The sequence below is a fragment of the Ranitomeya variabilis genome, chromosome 1, assembly GCF_051348905.1.
Source record: "Ranitomeya variabilis isolate aRanVar5 chromosome 1, aRanVar5.hap1, whole genome shotgun sequence".
NCBI lineage: Eukaryota > Metazoa > Chordata > Amphibia > Anura > Dendrobatidae > Ranitomeya > Ranitomeya variabilis.
In genome coordinates, this window is record NC_135232.1 from 268,188,824 (window position 1) to 268,215,512 (window position 26,689).

Consider the following 26,689-nt stretch of genomic DNA (forward strand, 5'->3'; position numbering starts at 1 on the left):
CGATTCCCCACCTATGCTGCCAAAATACGTTACCAAAGTAGCCGTTTTCGCCTGTCAATCAGGCTGGTCTGGTCAAAAGGGCGTGGTGTCTTCCCCCAGATCTTGCTTAGTTTTCCGTTGGTGGCGTAGTGGTGTGCGCATGCCCAAGGTCCCGAATCCACTGCACAGGGGAGTGAAAAGAGCGCGATGTGCACTATTTCATTGGTGATCGTGGGGGCGGACATCTTCCTTTGGCCGCGCGTGTGCAGAAGCGGCGCTCTGCTGGCCGCGACTTCAGGAAAATGGCCGCGGGATGCCACGCGTGCGCAGATGGAGATCGCGGCGGCCATTTTCCTGAAGACGCGGCCAGCAGAGCGCTGCTTCTGCGCACGCGCGGCCAAAGGAATATGGCCGCCCCCACCGATCACCAATGAAATAGTGCACATCGCGCTCTTTTAACTCCCCTGTGCAGTGGATTCGGTACCTTGGGCATGCGCACACCACTACGCCACCAACGGAAAACTAAGCAAGATCTGGGGGAAGACAAAAAAGAAAAAAAGTTTGACGCACTATCAGCATCGACCCACCTGTGCTTCACTAGCAAATAACCAGGCGTTGTTACTGCCACAACAGAATCGGGTGCTCGTGAAAACAGGAAACAATGTCTATATAGCAGTAATAGCAAGAAAACGAGCACTCACCATCTGTACAAAAGTCTTCCTTTATTGCGGCTTCATATTAAAAAAGCAGGATATTACAGGGAGAACTGTGGTTCCTAATGACGACGATCGTTTCGCTCCTCTGAGCTTCTACGGGTCTGAATGTGACGTCAAGAGGAGGGGTGTATATAGCACAACCTAATGAAAGGCACACCCACACCTGTGAACATCACAATACTATGAAACTCCTACTTGTATAAAATTGCTAAAAACAAAATGAAGTGAAAAAACAACTAAACAAACAATTGACACAATTAACAAAAGTGTTGTGTAGCAAATAGCATGACAAAATACCAAAATACATCGCTATAAGAAAACTGACATGTCATTACGCTCATTGAGCCCTAGGGGGCCTGTTGCGTTCACTCTCAGTATCCATCTCCCCTCTTGTCTCAATAACATTCTATGGAGATTACCTCCCTGTTCTGGCAATGTCACTCGTTCCAAGCCTGCAAACCGCAGACAAGTCGCATCTCCTGCATGGTGAGTACGTATGTGATTTATGAGTCTAGGGACGCCTTTGCCTGTGCTGACAGACCTGAAATGTTCTCTAAATCTGACAAAAAGGGGGCGTATTGTCTTACCCACATAATAAAAGCCATATGGGCAAAATAACACGTACACAACATGTGTAGTTCTGCAGGAGATGAAATCCTTAACAGTGTGACGTATTGGGCCAATGTGAATCGTTTTGCCTACCAAATGAAAAGAACAAAAGTTGCAATGTCCGCATTTCACATTGCCTTGGGGGATACTAGTTCTTAACCAATTAGTTTGTTTTGAATTTATTCTATTGCGTACGAGTACATCTTTCAGATTTTTACTGCGACGACACGCAAATAGTGGACCTTTACTAACTGGACCGGCTAGACTGGGGTCCTTCTCCAAAATATGCCAGTTATTTCTTATGGCCGTTCTTATACTGTGATCCATGGGACCAAATTTAAAACTGAAAACGAACTTTTTGCGCTGAATTATGATTATTCGTTATATTGCCCCGCTTGGGTCCACTTTTAGTTTGGGCTTTCGTTAGAGCTTCATTCAAAACATTAGGGGGATATCCTCTATCTCTGAATCTAGTGTACAACTCTTGTGATTGTCGTAAAAAACCCTCTTGGCTGCTGTTAACCCTTAAGACTCTGAGGAACTGGCTGTAAGGAAGGGATTTTTTGGTATAATATGGATGGGCACTGTTAAAATGTAAAAGTGAATTAGTCGCTGTAGGTTTGCGAAATACTTCTGTCTGCAGCACACCTGCCTCCACCCAGATTTTGACGTCCAAAAATTCGAGTTGTGAACCACCAAAGACCGACGTGAATTTCATGTTCATGTCATTGACCATCTCAAGATGTTGAACAAAAGCCAAAAATTCAGATTTTGTCCCATCCCAGACTACCAGCACGTCGTCGACAAATCTAATAAACAATTTTAGATGTTTTAGGAAAGGGTTCCTATCGGTATACACAAAACGTTTTTCAAACACTGCTAGGTATAAATTAGCGAGGGTACAAGCGACGGGCGTACCCATCGCTGTACCCTCTGTTTGTTCATACCAATAGGCGTCAAATTTGAATGCGTTATGGGACAACACAAAACGCAAACCTTCACAGACAAACCCCACTGCCCTTGCATCAGTCGGAGTGTATGAAAGAACCTCTCTAACTGCCTCCACCCCTTGCTCCTGGGGAATACGTGTATATAAACTCTCTACGTCGATAGATGCTAGAAAAAAGTTTTCCTGCCAGGTAAAGCCCTTTAATATTTCTAAAAAATGTTTGGTATCTCGCACGTAGGAAGGTATATCTGTGAGGAGAGGATGTAAAAGTCAATCTAGGTAGCGTGATAGAGGTTCTGTGACTCCTCCTACCCCTGAAACAATGGGGCGTCCCGGGGGCATGACTTGTGATTTGTGAACCTTAGGTACATGTTACCAGTAAGGTTTTTGGGGAAAGTCTATGAATAATTTCTCTGCCTGTCTTCTTGATAGAGTCCCATTTTCCACAAACGGTCTCAGCAGTGACCTTAATTCTTTCTTATATTTCTCCGTGGGATCTGATTTTAATGGGCGGTATGTTTCTGATTTACCTAGTTGTCTATGGGCTTCCAACATATAATAATCTTTTGATAACAATACCAAATTACCACCCTTGTCCGCTGCGCGGATCACTGTGTCATCCCAACTGCTGATTTATTTTAAAGCCGTTTTTTCCTCTGTAGTCAAGTTTGACGGCATATCATGATAAACAAGAGCCTCTACATCTTTAATAACCTGTCTTTCAAAGACCTCTATGGGTCCACCTGAGGCAATAGGAGGCATGAAAGTGGATGGTACATTGCCCATAAAGGGTGCATTTGTCGGTGACTTAGGTGTAAAGGTGACATCAGGATCTGTAAGGCTAAGTAGCAACAGTGCATCATCTTGTAAAACATTATCAGTGCTAGAATTAACCATAAAGCCCAAAGGACCTACGGAACAACAAGTTTCCCCTGGATATGACTCCCTTACCGCACCTGGGGAGGAAGAATAAAATTTAAACAGATGCATTTTCCTCACAGCTTTAAATAAATCTATTTTAAATTGAACCACATCAAATTTCTCCGGTATACAAAAACTTAAACCCTTAGAAAGCACAGACAGATGGGTCTTACTCAATTCATGAGAAGACAAGTTCAAAACCGTATTTAGCGGTGTGCTTGCGGGTAAGTGCGTTTCCATGAAACTTGCTTCCTCTTGCGCCAATTCTGGGGATCTGCGTCTCCTACCCCCCCTCCGTGTTTTCCTTCTAAAGGGATCACTTCCATAGCTGGTACTTCGGTAGGAGACTTGCTCACAGATGGAAAGGGATCTTCATTCATACTCGAATCAGAGTCTGTAGTTAAATAATCCCTTCTGGGAATCCACTGCACAGGGGAGTTAAAAGAGCGCGATGTGCACTATTTCATTGGTGATCGGTGGGGGCGGCCATCTTCCTTTGTCTGCGCGTGCGCAGAAGCGGCGCTCTGCTGGCCGCGACTTCAGGAAAATGGCCGCGGGATGCCGCGCGTGCGCAGATGGAGATCGCGGCGGCCATTTTCCTAAAGACGCGGCCAGCAGAGCGCCGCTTCTGCGCACGCGCGGCCAAAGGAAGATGGCTGCCCCCACCGATCACCAATGAAATAGTGCACATCGCGCTCTTTTCACTCCCCTGTGCAGTGGATTCGGGACCTTGGGCATGCGCACACCACTACGCCACCAACGGAAAACTAAGCAAGATCTGGGGGAAGACACCACGCCCTTTTGACCAGACCAGCCTGATTGACAGGCGAAAACGGCTACTTTGGTAACGTATTTTGGCAGCATAGGTGGGGAATCTGGGTCCACAAAATACACTGTTGTAATGCACAGCTCAGGCCCTATTTAACAGTATTTTTATCTCATACTGAAAAAACGGGGTGACAGGTGCCCTTTAAAGCAGTTGTCTGATCAAAACCGATAAGTCTGCAGTCACTCTGTGTAACTTCAGACTCATGAACCCCCTGCGGTGCTCGCAGTGTGTGCTGCGGGGATTCGGCAGTTTCAGACCCGGAAATGGAGGGTATGTATGAGTTATACATACTCCTGGCCAGTGGGCGGGGCCTCAGTCTCCATACACTTGCATGGAGCTACGCCGCACCCTCTAGTCAGACACGCCCACTGGCCGTCCACATCGCTGGTCAGAACGTGGCCTCGGCTCAGTACTCAAGTGTCCCACTGGCCGGGGGTATTCATAACTCATACATATCTTCTGCTCCCAGATCTGAAACCATCGAATCTCCACAGCGTGTGCATGTGTGCACTGCGGGGGTTTCCTAAGTCTGTAGATTTATTGGTTTTGACCAGACAAACCCTTTAATACTTTAACCCCTTTCTGCCAGCCTACGGAATAGTACGTCAGCTGGCAGTATCCCCTAGTTTCTTTATGTAATCATCCATCTTCTAAATGTTCTAATAGGGCATTTGAACATCCGGTAACGTCATGGGAAAGGACCTGAATGGGTGGAGGGAGGCTGATAGCGGCATTTAAATAGAATGCGCATTGGTGCTCCCATCAGTCCTCCTGCAACATGATCACAAGGGGACTGATGGGTTATATAACAGTCAGGCGTCTGCTGAAGGAATCACTGAGACTTACACTATATACTGCATTACAGTACATAGTACAAACTATCAAGTTCCCTAATATTTAAGCAATAATATAAAAAAAAAAATAAAAACAAAATATAAAAAATATTAACATTAAAATCACCCCTATTTTTCCCAGTTAAAAATAAAGTAAAATTAAAGAAAAAGAAACGTATTTGGTATTGCTACATCCATCAAAGTCCGATCAGTCAAAATATGGAATAATTAACCCCTGCGGTACACACCGTAAACAGAAGATAAATAAAAAATGCCAGGATTCTGGGTTTTTTGGTCACAGTAGTCCTCACATGCCTAAAAAAAAAAATAAGCAATCGAAACATTGTATGTGCACCAAATCGCTTTTGATAAAAACATCAGCTCACCGCAAAAAAAAACCAAGCCCTCGCTCAGCACCATCAACAGAAAAATAAAATATTACGGGTTTCAGAATACGGCATCACAGTGAAAACATAATTTTTTTTTCTTATTTTTTTTTTACAATGTTCTGATTTTTTTTTCCATCACTAAAATAGAAAAAAAAAAATATTCAAGTTGTTATTGCTGTGCTCAGACTGACCTGGTGAATCCTTTTTCCAAGTAATTTGTACTTCACAATGAACGCATTAAAACCAAAACCCAGAAAACAATGGTGAAATTTAAGTTTTCACTGTTTTATCCCACTTGGAATTGTTTTTCCTGTTTTGCAGTATATTGTGTGGCAAAATAAGTGATGTCATGTGCCTATGTTGATGTAAAAATAAAGTTATGACTCTTGAAAGAAGGTGAAAAAAAAAAAAAAGTGCAAATATTAAAAATGTCCTGGTTCTTAAAAGGGTTTAAAATGTCACCTTCTCAGGACCCATCTCTGAGTCAGAAAAGAGAAACATTGTCAAGCCAAGTTTGTAAGAAGCTGGAGCCATGTATCTGAATTGACACATTGTAATCCTACCCACCTGTCTGACTAGTCTAACATGCTGCTTTGTCCCTCAGCTATTACGCTATCTTACGTGGCTGAGATCATACAGCCAGTGACCGATACCTGCTGCATTTGAATCGGGCAGCATGTATTAGTTGTAAGGTTCACTTTAAAGGCTCATTCTAAGAAAAATTAGAATTTTGCATGGAGTATGTGTCTAACTCTCCCAAACTCCAAACTTTGTACCCACTGATCCCCTTGTTACTCTTCACTTTGACCCTGTTCAGTGAATGATACCCATGTTGTTTGTATATTAGAGGGGGCTATAACTTATATGTAATTTGTTTCATTTAAAGCAGGTGTCTTAAGACAATGACCCATTTCAATATCCCCATTAGGGCATGGTCCCCTGCTTTCCCAAGTTGGAAGTGGCTTGTCTATGTACTACCAGGTCAGCCATTCATTTTCATATGTAAAAATGTATGATCAGGCCCAGCTTCCTCCAGCAGAAACAGCCAGGGCTTAGAGAAGCCCGAGCGAGGGCGGTCAGCCGAGTGCTGGCCAAGTGTCTATTTAGCTCTGGTTCTGACCTTCTGCATATAGGAGCTGTATATTTAGTGTCAAGAGTTGAGTTGAATTGAATGCAGTTTGACTCAAAATATAAGCCACCTGTACAAAGCCGTACTGTGGGCATCTGAGGTTAGCATAACAGGAAAATATAGATTGATTTTTTTTCTTAAAGTGTTCTTAAACATATTTGCTAACCGTATTATACATGTTCATGCCATACAGGCTAATAAGCACCGATGCCACAGCAAGAGGAATAGACATCACAGGCGTGAAGTGTGTGATCAATTATGATGCCCCGCAGTACATGAGGGTATATGTTCACAGGTAAGGTCGTCTTGGGTGTATACAAATATGTATACTGTGTGAATCGTCTAGATTTAAATTGCTGTCTGATGTGTGTAATACACTTGGGCTGGAATCACACATCCGTTTACTCTGTCGCCTCATTGGGGGACACAGGACCATGGGTGTTATGCTGCTGTCCACTAGGAGGCGACACTATGCATAATCTGAAAAAGATTAACCGTAGCTCCTCCTCTGCAGTATACACCCCTGGACGGTGTCAGCCAGGATATTAAAGGCAGGATAGCGGTGGGGCTATAAGTGGAAGGGGGAGCCCTGTGAGGGGTCCCCCTGAGGCAGCATAGAGCTGGTGCTGCCGCAGAGACAGGGGCGCAGGGAGCCCGTGACTCTATTGTGCCATGCCTGCCTGCACTCCCCCCGGCCCCAACAGGAGCCCGCAGCTGAGCTGGGGTCCCTGGATGCAGGCGCAGTGTGCTGGCCCATTGCTGGGAGCTATAGAATGCTGCCTGTACAGGCCCTACCTGAGGCATCTCAACCTAATGCCCCCAGAGGGGGATTAGGGAGGGTTCTGTTGTCACCTTCAGGGGCCTTTATCCTCGCCTCGACCTCAACCCAGAAACCAAAAGGAATTGGGGAAGGAGGGGGAGTCTCGACTTCGAACCAGCACCCAAGGGACTGGGGAAGGAGCGACATGGGGAATAGCCATCTCTACTTCAACCGGGCACCTCGTATTAGGGGGCCGAGGAAGGGGCCATGCCAGGAGTCTCACTTTTCTTCATCTGTAATCCGTCGGAAAAAACGGAGTAAAAAATCTTAGGTGTGCCTCCTATGCGACACTAAGCAAAAACTGGAGAAGCCGGCTCAGATCTGACCCCCCCCCCTGGACTTCCGCGCCGGCCTGGAGCCTTTCTGGGCATCAGGCATCTAATTTAGGCCCCGGCTTCGGCCTAGCTGTAGCCGACGCCTCCTCTCCGCCCCCCGGATGACAAATATGACACTCTACAGTGTCATAGAGGGGGTGGATCGAGACAGAAAGGGCACGTTTTTACACAGCTTTGCCGCCTTTTTCTCAGCTCTCCGCCCCCTTCTCCCCCTGCCTCTTTTCCTCGGCGGCCATTTCTACTGCAACAAGGATTAACCCTGCATATCCCGGTCAGCAGGACCAGGCCAGCCAGTCTACGGGGGGGCACAAGACTGTGGATCTTCGACGCAGGGGCATACTGGTGGGGTAAGATCACAGCTGGGTTGTTTTACTCATCTGTGAATCCATATTACCTATAAGGCTTTCCTATAGGTTCCTCTGCATAGCTACCCCTGTAAGGTCCTCTGCATAGGTAGCCCTTCTGCACTCTGTGCACTATACCGGGCTCAAGGTCCAAGAGAACCAGGCAGGACTGCTATTATGCATTCTGCACAGCCTGCAGGACCGCTCTCCCCAATGGCGGCACGTACCCGCACTGCCAGGACTGCACTCAGACTACTGTGTCAGAGCCCCAAGAGGCCCCTGCTAATGCTTCGGTGTCTAATGCCACGCAGGAATGGGCTACTCAGATGTCGCAATCTATGACGCAGTCTAACCTAACCTCCACTTTGCTTCAGGCTCTGCAGAGTCATGCCTCGGCTATGACCGTTACCCAGCAAAGGGAGAGTTTGACTCAGGGACATTACGACCCTGGCACATCCACGTCTACGTCAGGACGCAAGCGGACCCACAGGTCACATTCATCTACGTCGTCCCATAGCACACGGTCATCCCCTTCTAGGGAGAGACACGGTAGTTCTAGGTCATCTAGACCGTCCCCTTCCAGGGGCAGACAATGCAGATCTCCGCAATCCCCGACCAGAGAAGGCTTCCGCCCCAGCTCACCCAGCAGGGGACGCCTCAGTGATGCACAGGATTCGGAAGGCATCTGTGACTCAGACGAGGAAAAGGAGGGGTCCCTGATTCCAATCCCCCCTAGCAATACAGCGCTAGTTGAGGACTTAATCTCTTTCATCCATCGGGTGCTGGACATTTCTGATCCGCCACCAGAGGCTCCAGAACACAAGATTTCCTTTGAAGGACCTCTGAAGCCGCCTAAGGTTTTCTCTAACCACCCAGAGTTTAAGGCGATCCTTAAAAAGCAGTTCTCACAGCCTGAGAAAAAATTAGCTAATCGCAAATATCTGGAGGCGAGGTACCTCTTCCCGCAGAAGGATACCAAGGAATGGACAGACCCACCCGAAGTGGACCCCCCAGTCTCTAGACTAGCAGCACAGACCCTCCTTTCACTGCCAGATAGCTCAACCCTCAGGGACGCAGCAGGTAGAACGCATGGCTTGTTCAATTTTCGAGGACGCAGGGGCATCCCTGGCTCCCGCGTTCGCTTCAGTTTGGGCCAAAAATTTACAAGCTGGCCTCCAAGCATCCACTCCTGAGCTGTCGGACCAAGCGGTTCAAATAGCAGTCGTAGCAGATTACATGCTTCATGCAGCTCTGGATTCAGCAAGGGGTGTAGCGGGGATAGCATCAAACGCCATCACAATTCGGCGTATCCTCTGGCTGTGGGAATGGAAAGCGGACGCAGCCTCAAAGAAGTCCCTCACGCACCTCCCCTACTTCAGTGGGCTACTTTTCGGTGAACAGTTGGACACTATGATATCCAAGGCCACCGGGGGTAAGAGTACCTCTCTTCCCCAACTAAAACCCAAACGCACTTTCAAGAAGCGTAACCAAACTCGATTCCGATCCTTTCGGAGCTCTTCGGGCTGGTCCGTCTCGCGTCCAGCCCAAAATCGTAACCGTTCCCCACGCAGGGATAAGTCACGATCGACGCAAAGATCGGACAAGACCTGGTAGTCAAAAGCAGCCCAGTCTAAGTCAAATCTCAGACTTTCTCCTCATTATGACTCACGGACTCCGGAAGACACCACACTCGTAGGCGGCCGACTTTTGCTCTTTCATCAAGTCTGGCTGCCTAATACAGAAGACAGGTGGGTCAGGGAACTAGTGTCTTCCGGATACAAGATAGAGTTCACCTCCAACCCACCGGACCGATTCTTCATCTCTGTCCCCCCAAAGCCACCAGCCAAGGCTCGTGCCTTCCGACAAGCGGTTTCCTCGCTTTTTTAAGCAGGAGTCATAGTACCGGTCCCCACGGCCGAGCGCTTCCGAGGGTTCTACTCCAATCTATTCGTAGTCACCAAGAAAGGAGGCAGCGTGCGGCCCATACTGGACCTAAAACAACTCAACAAATATGTACGGGTCCATCACTTCCGCATGGAGTCCCTTCGGTCCATCATTGCGTCCATGGAGAAGGGAGAATATCTCGCCTCCATAGACATACAAGACACATACCTGCATATACCGATTGCACCTGCCCATCAGAGGTTTCTCAGGTTCGCAATCGACCAGGACCACTACCAGTTTGTGGCTCTCCCATTCGGACTCGCCAGGCTCCCAGAGTGTTTACCAAAGTCATGGCAGCCACCATGGATGTCCTGCACTCCAAAGGCATAGTAGTCGTTCCATACTTGGACGATCTACTCATCAAGGCTCCCACCTTCAAGGACTGCGAGCTCAGCGTCTCAATCACAATCGACACTCTGAATCGCATGGGCTGGTTAGTCAACCTACAAAAGTCATCACCAACCCCGAGTCAGTCTCTGACCTTCCTGGGAATGCTATTCAACACCTCCAGGGGTCTAGTGCTCCTTCCCAAGGACAAGGCACTGGCTCTCCGCCTAGGAGTTCGCACCCTCCTCCGCAAACCCCCTCAATCTCTCCGGTTTGCCATGAGAGTCCTTGGCAGGATGGGGGCAGCAATAGAAGCCGTCCCATTTGCCCAGTTTCGCCTCAGGCCTCTCCAGCTAGCCATCCTCAAGTCCTGGGACAAGAACCCTTTCTCTCTCGACAGTAAGTTCCGGCTAATGTCGTCAACCAAAAGGTCCCTGCACTGGTGGCTCAAACCAACCTCGCTAGGATAGGGGAAATCCTTTCTCACAGGTCAATGGAAGGTTCTGACCACCGATGCGAGCCTGTCGGGTTGGGGTGCAGTGCACCTACACCACAGGGCACAGGGCAAGTGGTCCCCAGTGGAAGCGACCATGCTTATCAACATCCTGGAAATTCATGCCATCCTCCTGGCATTGAGGGCCTTCCATCACTTACTGGCAGCCTCTCACATCAGAATACAGTCGGACAATGCCACGGCTGTGGCATATGTGAATCACCAAGGGGGGACCCGCAGTACCCAGGCGATGCGAGAAGTGTCACATATCCTCCACTGGGCGGAGGACACAGGGTCGGTTCTCTCGGCGGTCCACATTCCAGGTGTGGACAACTGGGAAGCAGACTTCCTCAGCCGACAAGGAATAGACTCGGGAGAGTGGTCTCTCCATCCCGAAATTTTTCGCCAGATCTGCCATCGCTGGGGGACCCAGGATGTGGACCTAATGGCATCCCACTTCAATGCCAAGGTCTCCAACTTCATGGCCAGAACACACGATCCGCGGTCGCTCGGAGCAGATGCTCTGGTTCAGGACTGGACCCTGTTCCAGCTTCTGTACATTTTTTCACCTCTCCCCCTGATATCCAGAGTGGTGAGGAAGATCAAGCAAGAGGGAGTTCCAACCATCCTAATCGCACCGGACTGGCCCAGACGAACATGGTACGCCAACATCGTACAACTTACAGTAGACGCCCCCCTGGCGTCTCCCCGACCGCCCCTATCTTCTATCACAAGGCCCGTTCTACCACCAGAGAACTCAGGGGCTCTTAATTTGACGGCGTGGCCCTTGAGACTTGGGCAGCGTCGGACTGGAGTACCTTGGGCCCACCAGAGAAAAATCTTTCTTGGGGCCCACCATACCGTTTAAAAATACCACACAGGATAGATCCTATATACCACACCACGCACGAGAGCTGACAGATCCTCTATATACTACACCACACAGGAGAGCTCACGGCTCCTCTCTATACTGCACCACACAGGAGAGCTGAAAGATCCTCTATATACTGCACCACACGGGAGAGCTGACAGATCCTCTATATACTACACCACACGGGAGAGCTGACAGATCCTCTATATACTACACCACACAGGAGAGCTGACAGATCCTGTATATACTACACCACACAGGAGAGCTGACAGATCCTCTATATACTACACCACACGGGAGAGCCGACAGATCCTCTATATACTACACCACACAGGAGAGCTGACAGATCCTCTATATACTACACCACACGGGAGAGCTGACAGATCCTCTACATACTACACCACACGGGAGAGCTGACAGATCCTCTATATACTACACCACACGGGAGAGCTGACAGATCCTCTATATACACCACATGGGAGAGCTGACAGATCCTCTATACACCACACGGGAGAGCTGACAGATCCTCTATATACTACACTACACAGGACAGCAGTAATGTAGGTCCACTGTGTGTAGTAAAATACTTACCGGTGGCCATATTCCACTGCAATGAAGAAGACACAAGCAACGACACAGCGGCAGAAGACGGCGACTGCTGCATATTTTATTACACACAGGGAAGCTTTCTGTTGGGGGCGAGACATTGTTTTTATTAGTATCATTTTAGGATAGATGTGATTTTTTTCATCATTTGTTATAGCTTTTTTTGTGTAATTGTGGCGAACAGAAAAAAGGACATTTGGCGTTCTTGAGTTGTTTCTGTTTACGGTGTTTACTGATCGAGTTAATTGTTTTTATATTTTGATATATCAGACTTTTCTGAACCCAGCAATACCAAATATGTGTTGTTTTTTATTTTTTAAATATATTTATTTTCAATTGGATAAAAAGGGGTGATTTAAACTTTTAGGAATTTTTAAAATTTTGTTTTTTCCTTTCACTGGTACAGTTAGCCCCCTTAGAGGACATGAAAATGCGATCATCCGATCGCATGTGCTATTATATACAGTGATGCCACAGCATCACTGTATATAGCAGAAATCACAGTCTCCTTTAAAGCCTGGCCACAGGAAGAAGACCCCTGGCTGTCATTACAACCCATCGGCGACCCACGATCACATCATGGGCGCCAATGGGTGAGAGAATGACGCGCACGCATGTTGGCATGTGTTATATGCTGCTGTCAGAGATTGACACTGGCATTTAACATGCGCCATACATGTAAGGCTGATGTCGTAAAGGTGTTAATTACCTGAGGACTCCCTTCACCACTGTCACCCAATATCCTGTGGGCCCCCTCCCCCACTGTCACCTCTACTTTCCTGTGGGCCCCCTCCCCCACTGTTTCACCTCTATTTTCCTGTGGGCCCCCTCCCCCACTGTCACCTCTATTTTCCTGTGGGCCCCCTCCCCCACTGTTTCACCTCTATTTTCCTGTGGGCCCCCTCCCCCACTGTCACCTCTATTTTCCTGTGGGCCCCCTCCCCCACTGTTTCACCTCTATTTTCCTATGTGTCCCCTCCCCCACTATTTCACCTCTGATTTCCTGTGGGCTTACTGAGAGGGGGAAAGGGGAGCCACAGTAAAATAGAGGTGGTTGACACAATGGGGGAGAGGGCTCACAAGAAAATTATAATATCACTGTGGGCCCCCTCCCCTGTATTACCTTAAGGATGCATGGGGCCCCCTCCCCTAACTGCCTCTATGGCCATTGATCTACTCAGGGTGCAGGCATCATAACTGTTTATTTACTTACACTCACACTGACTGCAGCCATCCCTCTGCTCCTCTGCACAATACATGGCCGTGTGCTGCTTGGGTAGGACTGCTGACCAATCACAGCACAGCTCCTTGCCTGAGCTGTGCTGTGAGCTCACACAAAGAAAACTAACGCTGATTGGCTGAATTGCAGCCAATCAGCGTTTACACTGCTGCCCAGGGCTTTGTGGAAGAGGAGCAGAGGGACAGAGCACAGGATGAGACAGGTGACTGCGGGACAAATTGTAGTGTGCAAGTGCTCGTCTCCTCTCAGCCTCAGAGTCAGCTGTTCTGCTGACTGTGCTGGCTGAAGTGAGGGTCGGCACACACACACACAGCTCCTGGCAGAGTAGAAGCCGGCAGCGGCAGCAGGTGATGTGAAGGAGCTGCGCCTGCACTTCCCATCACCTGTGCAGTCTGCCAGCCGCTGCCGGCTATACAGTAAAGTGAGCCCTGCTCCCCGCAGCTATGAGCATGCAGGGCAGACACAAATGAAGGAGGCAGGGGCTGGGGGGCGGGGCCCACCGGAGGATTCTCCGGTGTCCCGGTGCCCCAGTCCGACGGTGGACTTGGGTTCTAATCCAGGCAGGGCTCTCGCCGGACGTCATTGGCACCATGATCAGGGCACGGAAGCCAGCCTCTGCCAAGATTTATTACCGTACCTGGAAAGCTTTCTTTACCTGGTGTGAATCTCGTGGCCAGACCCCACTCCCTTATTCCCTTCCCAAAGTACTTGGGTTTCTCCAATCGGGTCTGGAGACCAGGCTGTCCCTGGGCTCCCTTAAGAGCTAGGTGTCAGCCCTCTCAGTGTTTTTTCAAAGGCGCATTGCTACCAAGCTGCAAGTAAGGACTTTTCTTCAGGGGGTTTCCCGATTGGTTCCCCCCTACAGATCACCACTAGAAACGTGGGACCTCAGCCTGGTCCCGACAGCATTGCAGGAACCACCTTTCGAACCCCTTAAGGAGGTCCCGCTCTGCCTTCTCTCACAGAAGGTGGTTTTCCTGGTGGCAATCACCTCGCTACGCAGGGTGTCTGAACTGACAGCACTCTCCTGCATTATTGAAATCCACCGCACTCCCTGTGTGGAATATCTTAGAAACAAAAGGATTTTTTTAAATTTGCTAATTTATTCAAGTGAAAAACAGAAAATCAAATGTGACAGATCAAATAGTAGGCAGTATAAGCGACTGAGTGATTTGACGTTTCGACCCTCCCGGGTCTTACTCTAAAGTCGCACTTAATCCAGGATTTATGAGTGGCTCTTATGGTAGTGAGGATGTTATCCCTGTAGTGTCAAGGGGCAGGTACAGTCTTTTTGATACCAAGTATGGCCTGATAGTTGATTTCTCTCTGAGTATGACCTTGCGGTGCATCAGCGTCTTGCTGCTGTTTGCATACGTGATTCAAATAGAAAGTTGGTATGTCACTGGAGACAACCTTTCTTGCAGGTGCCAATGTATCAGCCTTAAATTGCTGGTAAGTTGTATGTGGTTTAATGGATTTGCCAGTTCTGGATAAAGCCTTGTAGTGGGGTAACAGCGGCGCAACTGCGTCTTGCTGGTGGACATGTAGGCTTAGTACCCTTAGTGGATGGGGGATAGCGCTCCTGCGTCCTGTGGGAAGGCATTTATTTACATTTAAGCACTCTCCTGCAGACGGCCCTTCCTGGCTTTTCACCAGGACAAGGTAGTTCTCCGCACGGTCCCATCCTTCCTTCCGAAGGTTGTGTCCAACTTTCACCTCAATGAGGAAATTTCACTGCCATCCCTTGTTCCGGCTCATAGAGTGGAGAAGGCTCTGCATACGCTTGACCTCGTCAGGGCATTGCGTATTTACGTGTCTAGGACTGCGTCCTTCCGGAGGTCTGATTCTCTTTTCCTTCTTCCGGAAGGCGGCCGCAAGGGTCTGCCAGCTTCCAAAGCTACCCTTGCCAGGTGGATCAAATCCTCCATACAAGAGGCCTACCGCCTTAAGAATTCTCCTCTTCCAGCCGGTATTACGGCACACTCTACACGGGCGGTAGGGGCCTCCTGGGCCATTCGGCACCAGGCTTCGGCACAGCAAGTGTGTAAGGCCACTTGGACTAGCCTACACACGTTTAGTAAACACTACAGGGTTCATACTCAGTCCTCAGCGGACGCGAGCCTGGGTAGATGTGTTCTGCAGGCGGCAGTGCCCCAAGTATAGGGGCCTGTCTGCACAATATTCGTCCATTGCTTCCCACCCAGGGACTGCTTTAGGACGTCCCATGGTCCTGTGTCCCCCAATGAGGCGACAGAGTAAAGGAGATTTTTGTGTACTCACCGTAAAATCTCTTTCTCTTAGCCTCTAATTGGGGGACACAACTCCCACCCTGTTGCCCTTTCCGGGCCATTGTTACTGTCGAGTTCTCATATTGTTTTCTTGAGCTCGTACATAGTTGCCTTCTTACAGGCATAATTATGTTATTCATGTTACGTTCCTCCTACTGTTTTTGCACAAAACTGGAGAAGGCTGACACCGTCCAGGGGTGTATACTGCAGAGGAGGAGCCACGGTTAATCTTTTTCAGATTATGCATAGTGTCGCCTCCTAGTGGACAGCAGCATAACACCCATGGTCCTGTGTCCCCCAATTAGAGGCTAAGAGGAAGAGATTTTACGGTGAGTACACAAAAACCTCCTTTTTTGTGGTCACAGTATACAGGTCTCCTGACCTAGTAAAACAACCTCATGGGCATATATGAAACTACTGTGTTCAAGTAAAGACGCTCTTGGTCAGTCTTAAAATCACGGTTCTTTTTCAAACCATGAAAACAAGACATATTGTGAAAAATAAGTGCTGTGGCAGATTTTTCTCGTAGGTAAAATCATAGACCAATTTTCAGGATTTTCATCTTTGTTTGGTCAGTGTCAGTTTTTCCAATCACTGATTTTCTCATATGCAAAAAAAAAAATCCTACATATTGCAATGTTAACAATGGCAGTAGAAAAACTGGTATGATCAGCTCACCCATCCATGAGTGCACAGGATCCCAAATCCAAGGAAAGGCAGCCCATGAAAAGAAGAAAGTTGATCCAGCACTTCAGATAAAATGCAAAACTTTATTCCAAAAATTTTTCAATCAGTAAATACACGATTCAAGGTAAAATCCACATTCTGAAATGGATAAATGTAACATCCGAGGAGAAAGTCACAAGAGAAAATTAATGTCCTAATTGACGCGTTTCGAAGTGATACTTATTATTCATAACCTCTTCTTCTTATTCATAACCTATAGGTTATGAATAAGAAGTATCACTTAGAAATGTGTCAACCAGGACATTAGTTTTCTCTTGGGACTTTCTCTTCGGATGATACATTTATCCATTTTGGAATGTAGATTTTTTTCCTTGAATCGTGTTTTTACTGATGGAAAGATTTTTGGAATAAAGTTTTGCATTTTATCTGAAGTGCTGGATCAACTTTCTTCTTTTTATGAATGTTAAATATCGGCAGCACACTGATGCCACCTGTGTGCCACCTGGACCTATAGACTTGTATGGGAAATTGTGATCTGTGACTTGGATCAAAAATGTGTAAATCTAGAAGTGGGAAGCAGAGCGCACAATAGGGTGATACCCTATGGAGGGAGTGTAGGACAGTGTTGTGTGCTCACCACCTATGTAGGCATGAAGGAAAATAGCTGCTGCCCCATGACTGGTGGATAAATCCTCCAGGAGATATTGGATCCAGTTGGATGAACACATAGGTGGACTGCACTGCTGGAGTGAATCAATTCTTCAGAAAGGACAATGAGGAAAAGGCTTTTTATTCACAACGCGTTTTAATGCCATACGGCGTCTTTTCACTTGAAGAAGATTCTGGTACGGTATTGAAACACGTTTTGAATAAAAAGCCTTTTCCTCATCGCCTTGGATCAAAAATGGAAATATCTCCTTTGGCTTTTTTTTGTGAATGTACGGTTGTTCGCAAGAAAAAATACAGATACGTGAACAGCTACATGGACTATAATGGGTACATGTTCTATCTATGAAAAGCACGGATAAAACAGTCCGTTTTTCACGTTCGAGACTTAATTGTTCTTGCACTTGTAGGGTGGGAAGGACGGCCCGAGGAGGGACAGCTGGTCTGGCGTTCACAATGCTGCTGAGAATACAGGTCTGTAACGTGTGCCCTTGTTATGGGTGGAAGATATAAATGTTATCCTCTCACTGAGACATGCCACTCCTTTAGGAGCAGAGATATCTGAACATGATGCAGGAAGCTGGCGTCCCAGAGCTACAAAAGCACCCGGTGAAGAGGGAGAAGCTCAGGCAGTTTGAGGAGCGATACGAAGAGGTGCTGTCACAGCTTCAGACAGTTATTAAGGTGACTGTGGTTTTATAGTAGATTCTCTTTCAAGTTTTATAATTTTCGCTCACCATACTTTTTACTAATTAAAATTACATTCTTTATTTTATTGTTTTTTTTTTCTGTGCATGATTATGGAGGTGGCCACAATGATTATACAGGTGCCTGAGCTGCATTTATCAGCATTCAGAGAGATGATTTACAGCTGTTACATGAATAATAAGCTGTACACTGGAAATGATCTTTGACTTCTAGAGTAAAGTTTTGTGTGCATGTTTGGTGACCTGTGACCATCACCTATTGTGAATGATGGATCTTGTATTATCTGCCTCCATCTATTAAATAGATTTTAAATATAATTGTAAATAAAAATAAAATATATATTTTTAACATAAAAAACTGTATTTAAACAAAAGGTCACTTTCCAATACATTCTTTTTGGGTATGTCCCCACGGGGCGCCCATATACTGTAGATTTTTCAGACAATGTTACAATAGCAGCAGTGTGACTAAGATTTTAAAAACATACACACACTGCAGAAAAAAGACAGCATGACTTAAACTGCAGATTTCAGATTCACAGCACAGGTCAACAATGTATGCAGCGCAAATGGTGAATCTGCTGTCAGTTTGCAGTATTTCTTCAACAAAATATGATTATTTGTGGATTTTACTTCCACTGTTTTTCTGTGGATTTTTGGTTTGTGGACAAAACCCTAAAAGTAAATTTCAACTAAATGATCCCTTCTAAAATAACCCCCAAAATGTAACTGCTGTGTGTAGTCTCTAAATCGACTGCTACGTAGCATCCATTCACATGAATGCGTGACCATTTAGTACAATTACCTTAGTTTTACAAAACCACTTTAGCTCATAAACAGAGTTCACAAGTCAGAGACCTCTCTATTTTATAATGTGTACAGGCAAAAATAGGACATTTGAACAAATGTGTTTAATCCCTTCCCACATAAGGACATTAGTAAACATCATTGACGTGTTGATGTTGACTTTTATGAATACTGCCCCCAATAGTTGGTGCTAAAATTCTAGTCCTTTTCCTCTCTGAAGAAGCTATCGTATATACTCAAGTATAAGCCAACCTAAGTATAAGCCGAGGCACCTAATTTTGACACGGAAAAATGGGAAACTTATTGACTCGAGTATAAGCCGGGTATGCATTGTCCCCTCATCCGTGTCCTGGTGTGCATGGTTCCCCCTCCTGTCCTGGTATGCATGTCTCCCCCGTCCTGTCCTGGTATGCATTGCTCCCCTATCTGCTGTCCTGGAATGCATGGCTCCCCCAACTGCTGTCCTGGTATGCATGGCTCCCCCATCTGCTGTCCTGGTATGCATGGCTCCCCCATCCTGTCCTGATATGCATGGCTCCTTATCTTATATTTAAATAGGAAGCATTCATACAAGGATCCCTATCCTTGTATGAATGCTTCCTATTTAAATAAAAGAAAAAAAACATCCTACTCACCTTCCATGCGCCCTCGCATTATCTCGTTGGTTCCGGTGCCGGCAGCTCTTCCTGTGCAGAGCAATCACATTGGCCCGCTCATTAAGGTAATGAATATTCCTTCCACGCCTATGGGAGTGGAGAGGCTTGCATATTCATTACCTTAATGAGCCGGACCACGTGATCGCTCGGCACAGGAAGAGCTGCCGGCGCCGGGACCAATGAGATGCTCCTAGGGCACGCAGAAGAGTGTGAATATGATGTGTTCTGGAAGCCGGCGGCTGCGGTCGTCACTGTGTGCGCTATAAGAGAAATGAATATTCATTTCTCTTTAGCAGCAGCACAGGCTTTAGCCACAGCCGCCGGCTCCTGCCTCTGTCACCCGCCGCTCCCCCTCCCCCACCGGCTTTCTGGGACAATGACTCGTGTATGAGGGGAGGGGGGGGTGTTTTCAACACAAAAAATGTGCTGAAAAACTCGGCTTATACACGAGTATATATGGTATTCGCTTATTTAATTTCTCAGAAAACATCGCATGGCCTAGAGGTCTATTTATGCCAGGTTGGCACTCTTTAAAAAGAAAAACGTTGCATCTTAAATCCCCACTCCACCTCCCCAATAAAAATCTGGATGTTTTGTCACTTTTTAATACAAAAGTTAAATTAAGATAAATTGCATTACGGCTTCTTTTTTTGAAATATAAAATTTATATTGATTTTTGTTTGTTTTTCTGTTCACAGGAAGAACGAGCAGAGAAGCGCCGCTGAATTATGGAAACGTAAATGAAAAAATTATCGGTTCCGTTATTAGGAACTAATAACAATTGATGCAAAAGAAACTCATCTGAACCAATAGGCAGACGTTAAGCATGAAGACGTATTAACTAAAGACTGCCAGATTCCTGTGCCTTTTATTGGGAATGTTTGTGATAATTCAGTAGCCTGGTATGGATGAGCTCTGTTTTATGGGGATCATAAATTCTATGAACTACTGACTTTGTGAGCTCTGTTTAATGGAGATCATAAATTCTATGAACTGCTGACTTTGTGCCTTAATGATTGACAGGATGTTTGACAAATTGCTTTCCTATTATTTTCATGTACGGTGACTTTTTCTTTTTAGTTAAGTGGCGCCTAAAAACTTACCCAATATTTTTTTGATTTGCTTTATTTATGTAAATCTGTTAGTAATGTAAGAGTGTTCTCCAGTTTCCATCACCACTCAGGTCCTCTTCTCACTCACTTGACTTCTCTTCCGACTTACCAATTCACACTGGGGTCTGTGTGTGAGTTTTGACAATGTAAGTCTAAGGAGTGTCAGGACAAGGCTCCTTGGGACTATATTGTAAAAGCGACATCAAGCTCACACCTAAACCCAAATGTGAGCTTGGAAATCAGAATAGAAATCACCTGAGTGGGAAGAGGACCTGAACAGTGATGGAAACGAGAGAAGATGGAGATCAGTAAGTATATTAACACACAACACTAATTTATTAGTGTTTAGCTACTAGAAAAATATTGAGTGCTTCTGTAATTGAAGGAATCGTCAATAAGGCAATGTTTACATGATGTTTGGTTGGTATACCAGTAAAGCACTCAGCGTATATGCTAAACGTGTCCATAGGGTTATGGAATAGCAAGTCCATGCAGTGGTATAGATATGGTAACAGATATGACTTTTATTTTGATGGACAGGTGACAGATGCCACTGTATGGGAACAATTTAACTTATACATCTGAACATATGCAGTAAACAGAGGCCACAGATATGATGTGAACGTAGACTAAGATAACACGGCTTGTATTAGGCAGGGTTCACATTGCGTTGGTGCAGTCCGTTCAACGCATGCGTTAAACGGACTGCACCAACGCTAGTGCCTTTTAAAGATCGCTTTATGCGATCGCGATAGCACAGATGCTCCACCTACGCTATCGGTGACGGACCCGGAAACGCTGCAGCCCACGTCCGAGGGTTTGTCACAGAATGACGGCACATCGCTAACGCATGCCGATTATGACATGCGTTAGCGATGAGCTACATAGTGGCAGTCAGTGGGTGCGCTAACGCATCCGTTACATAGCGTTAGTGCCGCTGTGTAACGGATGCCGTCAGCGCATTGCCATTGACGCAATGTGAACCCGGCCTTAGCCAGTGGTACCCTTTTATGCTGGCATATATATGTTAGAAAACAAATACAGTACCGCACAATTTGGTCACAACCATGCTGAAAGCGTTGTCAATGGAATTACAGTTTTATGCAGCCAACCATGTCCTTTACCTACCAAACTGTAGGATTAATAAAAAAAATAGTTATTCAAAACTTTTACAAAATCAAAAAACTTCTGTGGTCCACCTCCAAAGGAGATTTTTGTGGTAAGAGTACAGGTCTTGTTGAATATGACATATCACTGGATATCACCTGTGATTTGGTAATGTCTCTCTATCATTTATGTAATATAATATCTATGATGACCTCCAGTTGTTACTTCTTTGGACGTCTTTTGTGCCCTTCTATAATCCAATTTCTACATACACATGCTGAAGTGCAATCATCTGATTGATGTCATCTGCTTTTTATCATCCTGCAACACTCCCTTTAACCCCTTAGTGATAGAGCCAATTTGCAGCTTAATGACCAAGCCAATTTTTACAATTCTGACCACTGTCACTTTGAGGTTATAACTCTGGAACGCTTTAACGGATTCTGCTGATTCTGAGAATTTTTTTCGTGACATATTGTGCTTCGTGCTAGTGGTAAAATTTCTTCAATATGACTTGCGTTTATTTATGAAAAAAATGGAAATATGGCAAAAAAATTAAAAAATTTCACAATTTTCGAATTTTTGATTTTTATTCCCTTAAATCAGAGAGAGATGTCACACAAAATAGTCAGTAAATAACATTTCCCACATGTCTACTTTATATCAGCACAATTTTGGAACCAAATTTTTTTTTTTGTTAGGAAGTTATAAGGGTAGTTGACCAGCGATTTCTGATTTTTACACCATTTTTATTTTTAGGGACCACATCACATTTGAAGTCACTTTTAGGGGTGTGCATGACAGAAAATGCCCAAAAGTGACACCATTCTAAAAACTGCACCCCTCAAGGTTCTCAAAACCACATTCAAGAAGTTAAATTAACCCTTTATGTGTTTCACAGGAACTGAAGCAATGTGGAAGGAAAAAATGAACATTTAACTTTTTTTCACAAACATTTTAATTCAGAACCAGTTTTTTTTATTTTCCCAAATGTAAAAAGAGAAAATGAACCACAAAATTTGTTGTGCAATTTCTCCCGAGTACGCCGATACCCCATATGTGGAGGTAAACCACTGTTTGGGCATACGGCAGAGCTCGGGAGGGAAGGAGCATCGTTTGACTTTTTCAATGCAGAATTGGCTGGAATTGAGATCGAACTCCAATGTTGCATTTGGAGAGCCCCTGATGTGCCTAAATACTGGACCCCCCCCCCAAGTGACACCATTTTGGAAACTAGACCCCCCCCCCCCCCAAGGAACTTATCTAGATGTGTGGTGAGCACTTTGAACCCCCAAGCTCTTCACAGCAATCTGTCCTGAATACGCTGATACCCCATATGTGGGGGTAACCACTGTTTGGGCGCACGGCAGAGCTCAGAAGTGGAGGAGCGCCGTTTGACTTTTTCATTGCAGAATTGGCTGGAAATGAGATCGGATGCCATGTTGCGTTTGGAGAGCCCCTGATGTGCCTAAACAGTGGAAACCCCCCAATTCTAACTCAAGCCCTAACCCCAGCACACCCCAAACCATAATCCCAACCTTAACTCTAATCACACCCCTAACCCTGACACACCCCTAATTCCAACTGTAAATGTATCCGAACCCCAACTTTAGCCCCAGCCCTAACTTTAGCCCCAACCCTAACACACCCCTAACCCTAATCGCAACTCACTTTAGCCTAACTAACCCTAATAGAAAAAAGGAAATATATATTTTTTTATTTTGATCACTATGATAGGGTCTATTACAGTGATCAAAATGACCAATAGGAAAAATCTCCTATTGTTGCCGGGTGCCGGCCGGCAGGTCTTGGTGGGCGCACTGCGCATGCACCTGCCGTTTTCTTACCGGAAGAAGACGCTGGCGGCCGTGGGAGGACCCAGGGACACCGGGGGGATCGGGGACCCTATTTCTCTCTTCACTGATGTGCGATCACATCAAAGGAGAGAGAAATTAAATGGCAAATTGGACTTTTTTTTTTTTTGCAGTCGCCGTTATACGGTTAACAAAGGCAACCCTGGGGTCAGTAAAAACCGACCCAAGTCATGAGCCGAGACCACAGAGAAAATCCGACTCTGTGGGGGGGGGGCGCTATACACTTTTTTCACAGCGCTGTTAATTAACGGAGCTGTGGTTTAAGTACCCTTAATTGCTGCCGTGAAAAGGCATATAGTCAGTCGTTAAGGGGTTAATGGTACAATCCCGGATTGCTGCCATCTGCTGTTTATCATCCTGCAACACTCCCTTTAATGGTAAAATCCATGATTGCTTTCATCTGCTGTTTATCATCCTGCAACATTCCCTTTAATGGTATATAACAGTGCCTGCTGAATCTTTGCTAAATTAATTTGTTGCATTGTACTCAATACTCACTACTGTATATCCATGCTGGGGTCACAAGAGATGTTATCTGGTGCAAAGTGTTAAGGTACCTTCACACTGACCAACTTTCCAACGATAACCGATCCGTGACGTTGCAGCGTCCTGGATAGCGATATCGTTGTGTTTGACACGCAGCAGCGATCTGGATCCTGCTGTGATGTCGTTGGTCGGAGCTAGAAGTCCAGAACTTTATTTGGTCGTCAGATCGGCGTGTATCGTTGTGCTTGACAGCAAAAGCAACGATGCCTGCAATGTTTTACAATGGTAACCAGGGTAAATATCGGGTTACTAAGCGCAGGGCTGCGCTTAGTAACCCGATATTTACCCTGGTTACCATTGTAAAAGTAAATAAAAAAACAGTACATACTCACCTTCTGATGTCTGTCACGTCCCCCCGGCGTCCGCGCTGCTGCTCAGAGCTTCCTGCACTGACTGTGTCAGTGCCGGCCGTAAAGCAAAGCACAGCGGTGACGTCACCGCTCTGCTTTAGGGCCGGCGCTTACACAGTGCAGGGAAGCGGACGCCGGGGGACGCGACAGGCACCGAAATGTAAGTATGTAGTGTTTGGGTTTTTTTACATTTACACTGGTAACCAGGGTAAACATCGGGTTACTAAGCGTGGCCCTGCGCTTAGTAACCCGATGTTTACCCGGGGACTTCGGCATCGTTGGTCGCTGGAGAGCTGCTGTCTGTGTGACAGCTCTCCAGCGCCCACACAACAACGAAACAGCGACGCTGCAGCGATCGGCATCGTTGTCTATATCGCTGCAGCGTCGCTTAATGTGACGGTACTTTTATAGCACATAGATGTAGCCAGGCCCAATGCCTTTGATCATCTAACCTCCCCTGCTGTGTTGGCCAGCTGCTAATTTATCCAAAACAAGCTCCCACAATCCCTTTCACCTGATCCTTTACTCAGTCCTATAAATTTAGTGGCATCCTAAGGGGTGCACGCAGTGTGTGGTCTGGCACGCGCCCCCCTGCAGCTAAGCATCAAGAAGAAGCAGTTATTTCAACCGCAGTTAGTCACTGCAAGAGTCAGGACCCCACACTATGTATCTCTCTATTTGGTATGTCTGCCAAGTAAGCACTTCTTATTTCTTGGGCCTAGCTTTTCTTTTAACCCATCCTACCCCTTCACCATGTGTACATATGCCCTTACAGTGTTTGCTCCATTGATCCTCACTCTCTTCGCTATCCCCAAACCCCTGCACCCTCTAACCAAATAATCATCTCCCCTTCCCTCCTTCCTCTCCACCTGACTTCCTCTGCTGACCTGCTTCTCAACCTCAGATCTCTCCTAATAAAACAAGTCGCCCACTGTCTTTCTCCCACCTGCTCTCCCTCTTTCTGCTTTTCCCTGCTGGTGACATATCTCCCAATCCTAGACCCTCACAGCTCATACCTCTGATTACTACCCCCTCCTATTGGTCCCTATCTAATATGAACTAGCGCAATCTTTCCAACATAAAACCCGCGCCCCTGATGCCCGCCCCCCCTGCTCCCTCTCTGTGGAGCACTCTGGACTGCCTGCTCCATCTGCACTAAGCTTCATGTGATTCACGACCTCTTTCTCTCTTTCAATCTTGCCTTCCTCGGCCTCACAGAAACATGGCTGACACCCTTCGACACTGCCTCCCCTGCTGCGCTGTGTTATGGCGGCCTCCACTTCACCCACACGCCTCGCCCTGGCAGAAGACATGGTGGAGATGTGGGTCTTCTCTTTTCCACTAACTGCACTTTCAACCCAATTCCACCTCTACCCTTTGTTATCCTCCCCTCTTTTGAAGTCCACTCTGTCCGCATCTACTATCCCTCCAAGTGACCGTCATATACCAACCTCCAGGCCCGGCCACTGCCTTTATTAACCAATTCTCTACCTGGCTTCTTCACTTTCTTTCCACTGACATTCCCACTATCATCGTGGGTGACTTCAACATTCCCACTGATACACCTCAGTCAACAGCCTCCAAACTTCTGTCCCTTACTTCATCTTTTGGACTAACTCAGTGGTCCTCCGCAGCCACCCTTACAGACGGACATACACTAGACCTGGTCTTCACCCGTCTCTGCTCTCTATCTAACTTCACCACCTCCCCTCTCCCGTTATCCGACTATCATCTACTCACTTACTCATCCCTGTCCTCCTCACCGGTCACCCATGTCCAGCAACATGCGCACCCCAGCAAAAACCTCCCGCACCTAGACACCCACACACGCTCTGACTCTATTCTACTGGCATCCATATCCACACTCCACGACACAGATAGTGCCTCTGCTCTCAAGAATGCCACTCTCGCATCAGCTATGGACACAGTCGCCCCTCTCGTTCATGGCAGAGTGCGACGTATCAATAGACAACCCTGGCACAATAACATGACTAAAAAGCTCCGGCCAGTGTCCAGGGTTGCAGAGCGGCGTTGGAAGAAAACAAATTTGCAAGATGATTTCACTGCATTCAAACAGACAACGCTCGCTTTCAAATCTGCCCTCACCTCTGCTAAATAGGCCTACTTCACAACCCTTGTATCTTCCCTATCCTCCAACTCCAAACAGTTATCCAAAACTTTTAACTTCCTCCTCCGTCCACCACTGCTACCTCCAACCTCCCTCATCTCTGCTGAGGACTTTGCTACACACTTCAAAAATAAGATCGATCAAACAAGGCAAGTCTTTATTGTTCAAACACCACAACCCCTTTGTATACCAGACCAATGCCCGAACCACATAACCTCCCGGGTCCAACATAACTGAAGGAAGATTAATGGTCTCCTCTCCAAATCACACCTCACCACTTGTGCACTAGACCCCATCCCACCTCCTCCCCAACCTCACCACCACACTTATCCCATCCCTAACCCATCTCTTCAACCTATCACTAACTTCTGGTACCTTCCCTTCTGCTTTCAAACATGCCACAATCATGTCCAGCTATCGCCCAATA

At 46.5% G+C, this 26,689-nt stretch overlaps 1 protein-coding gene across 1 annotated transcript in view; it reads left to right on the forward strand.

The window, feature by feature from the left end:
- Positions 1-21,941, forward strand: part of DDX51 (DEAD-box helicase 51) — a 46,945-nt gene extending 25,004 nt beyond the window's left edge. The window contains exons 12-15 of the mRNA XM_077293465.1: positions 6,548-6,649; positions 17,386-17,449; positions 17,525-17,659; positions 19,844-21,941. Of these exons, the coding sequence (XP_077149580.1) occupies positions 6,548-6,649; positions 17,386-17,449; positions 17,525-17,659; positions 19,844-19,870 (328 nt within the window). The 3' untranslated portion in view covers positions 19,871-21,941. The remainder of the gene's footprint in view (positions 1-6,547; positions 6,650-17,385; positions 17,450-17,524; positions 17,660-19,843) is intronic.
- The last annotated feature ends 4,748 nt before the right edge of the window (positions 21,942-26,689 follow it).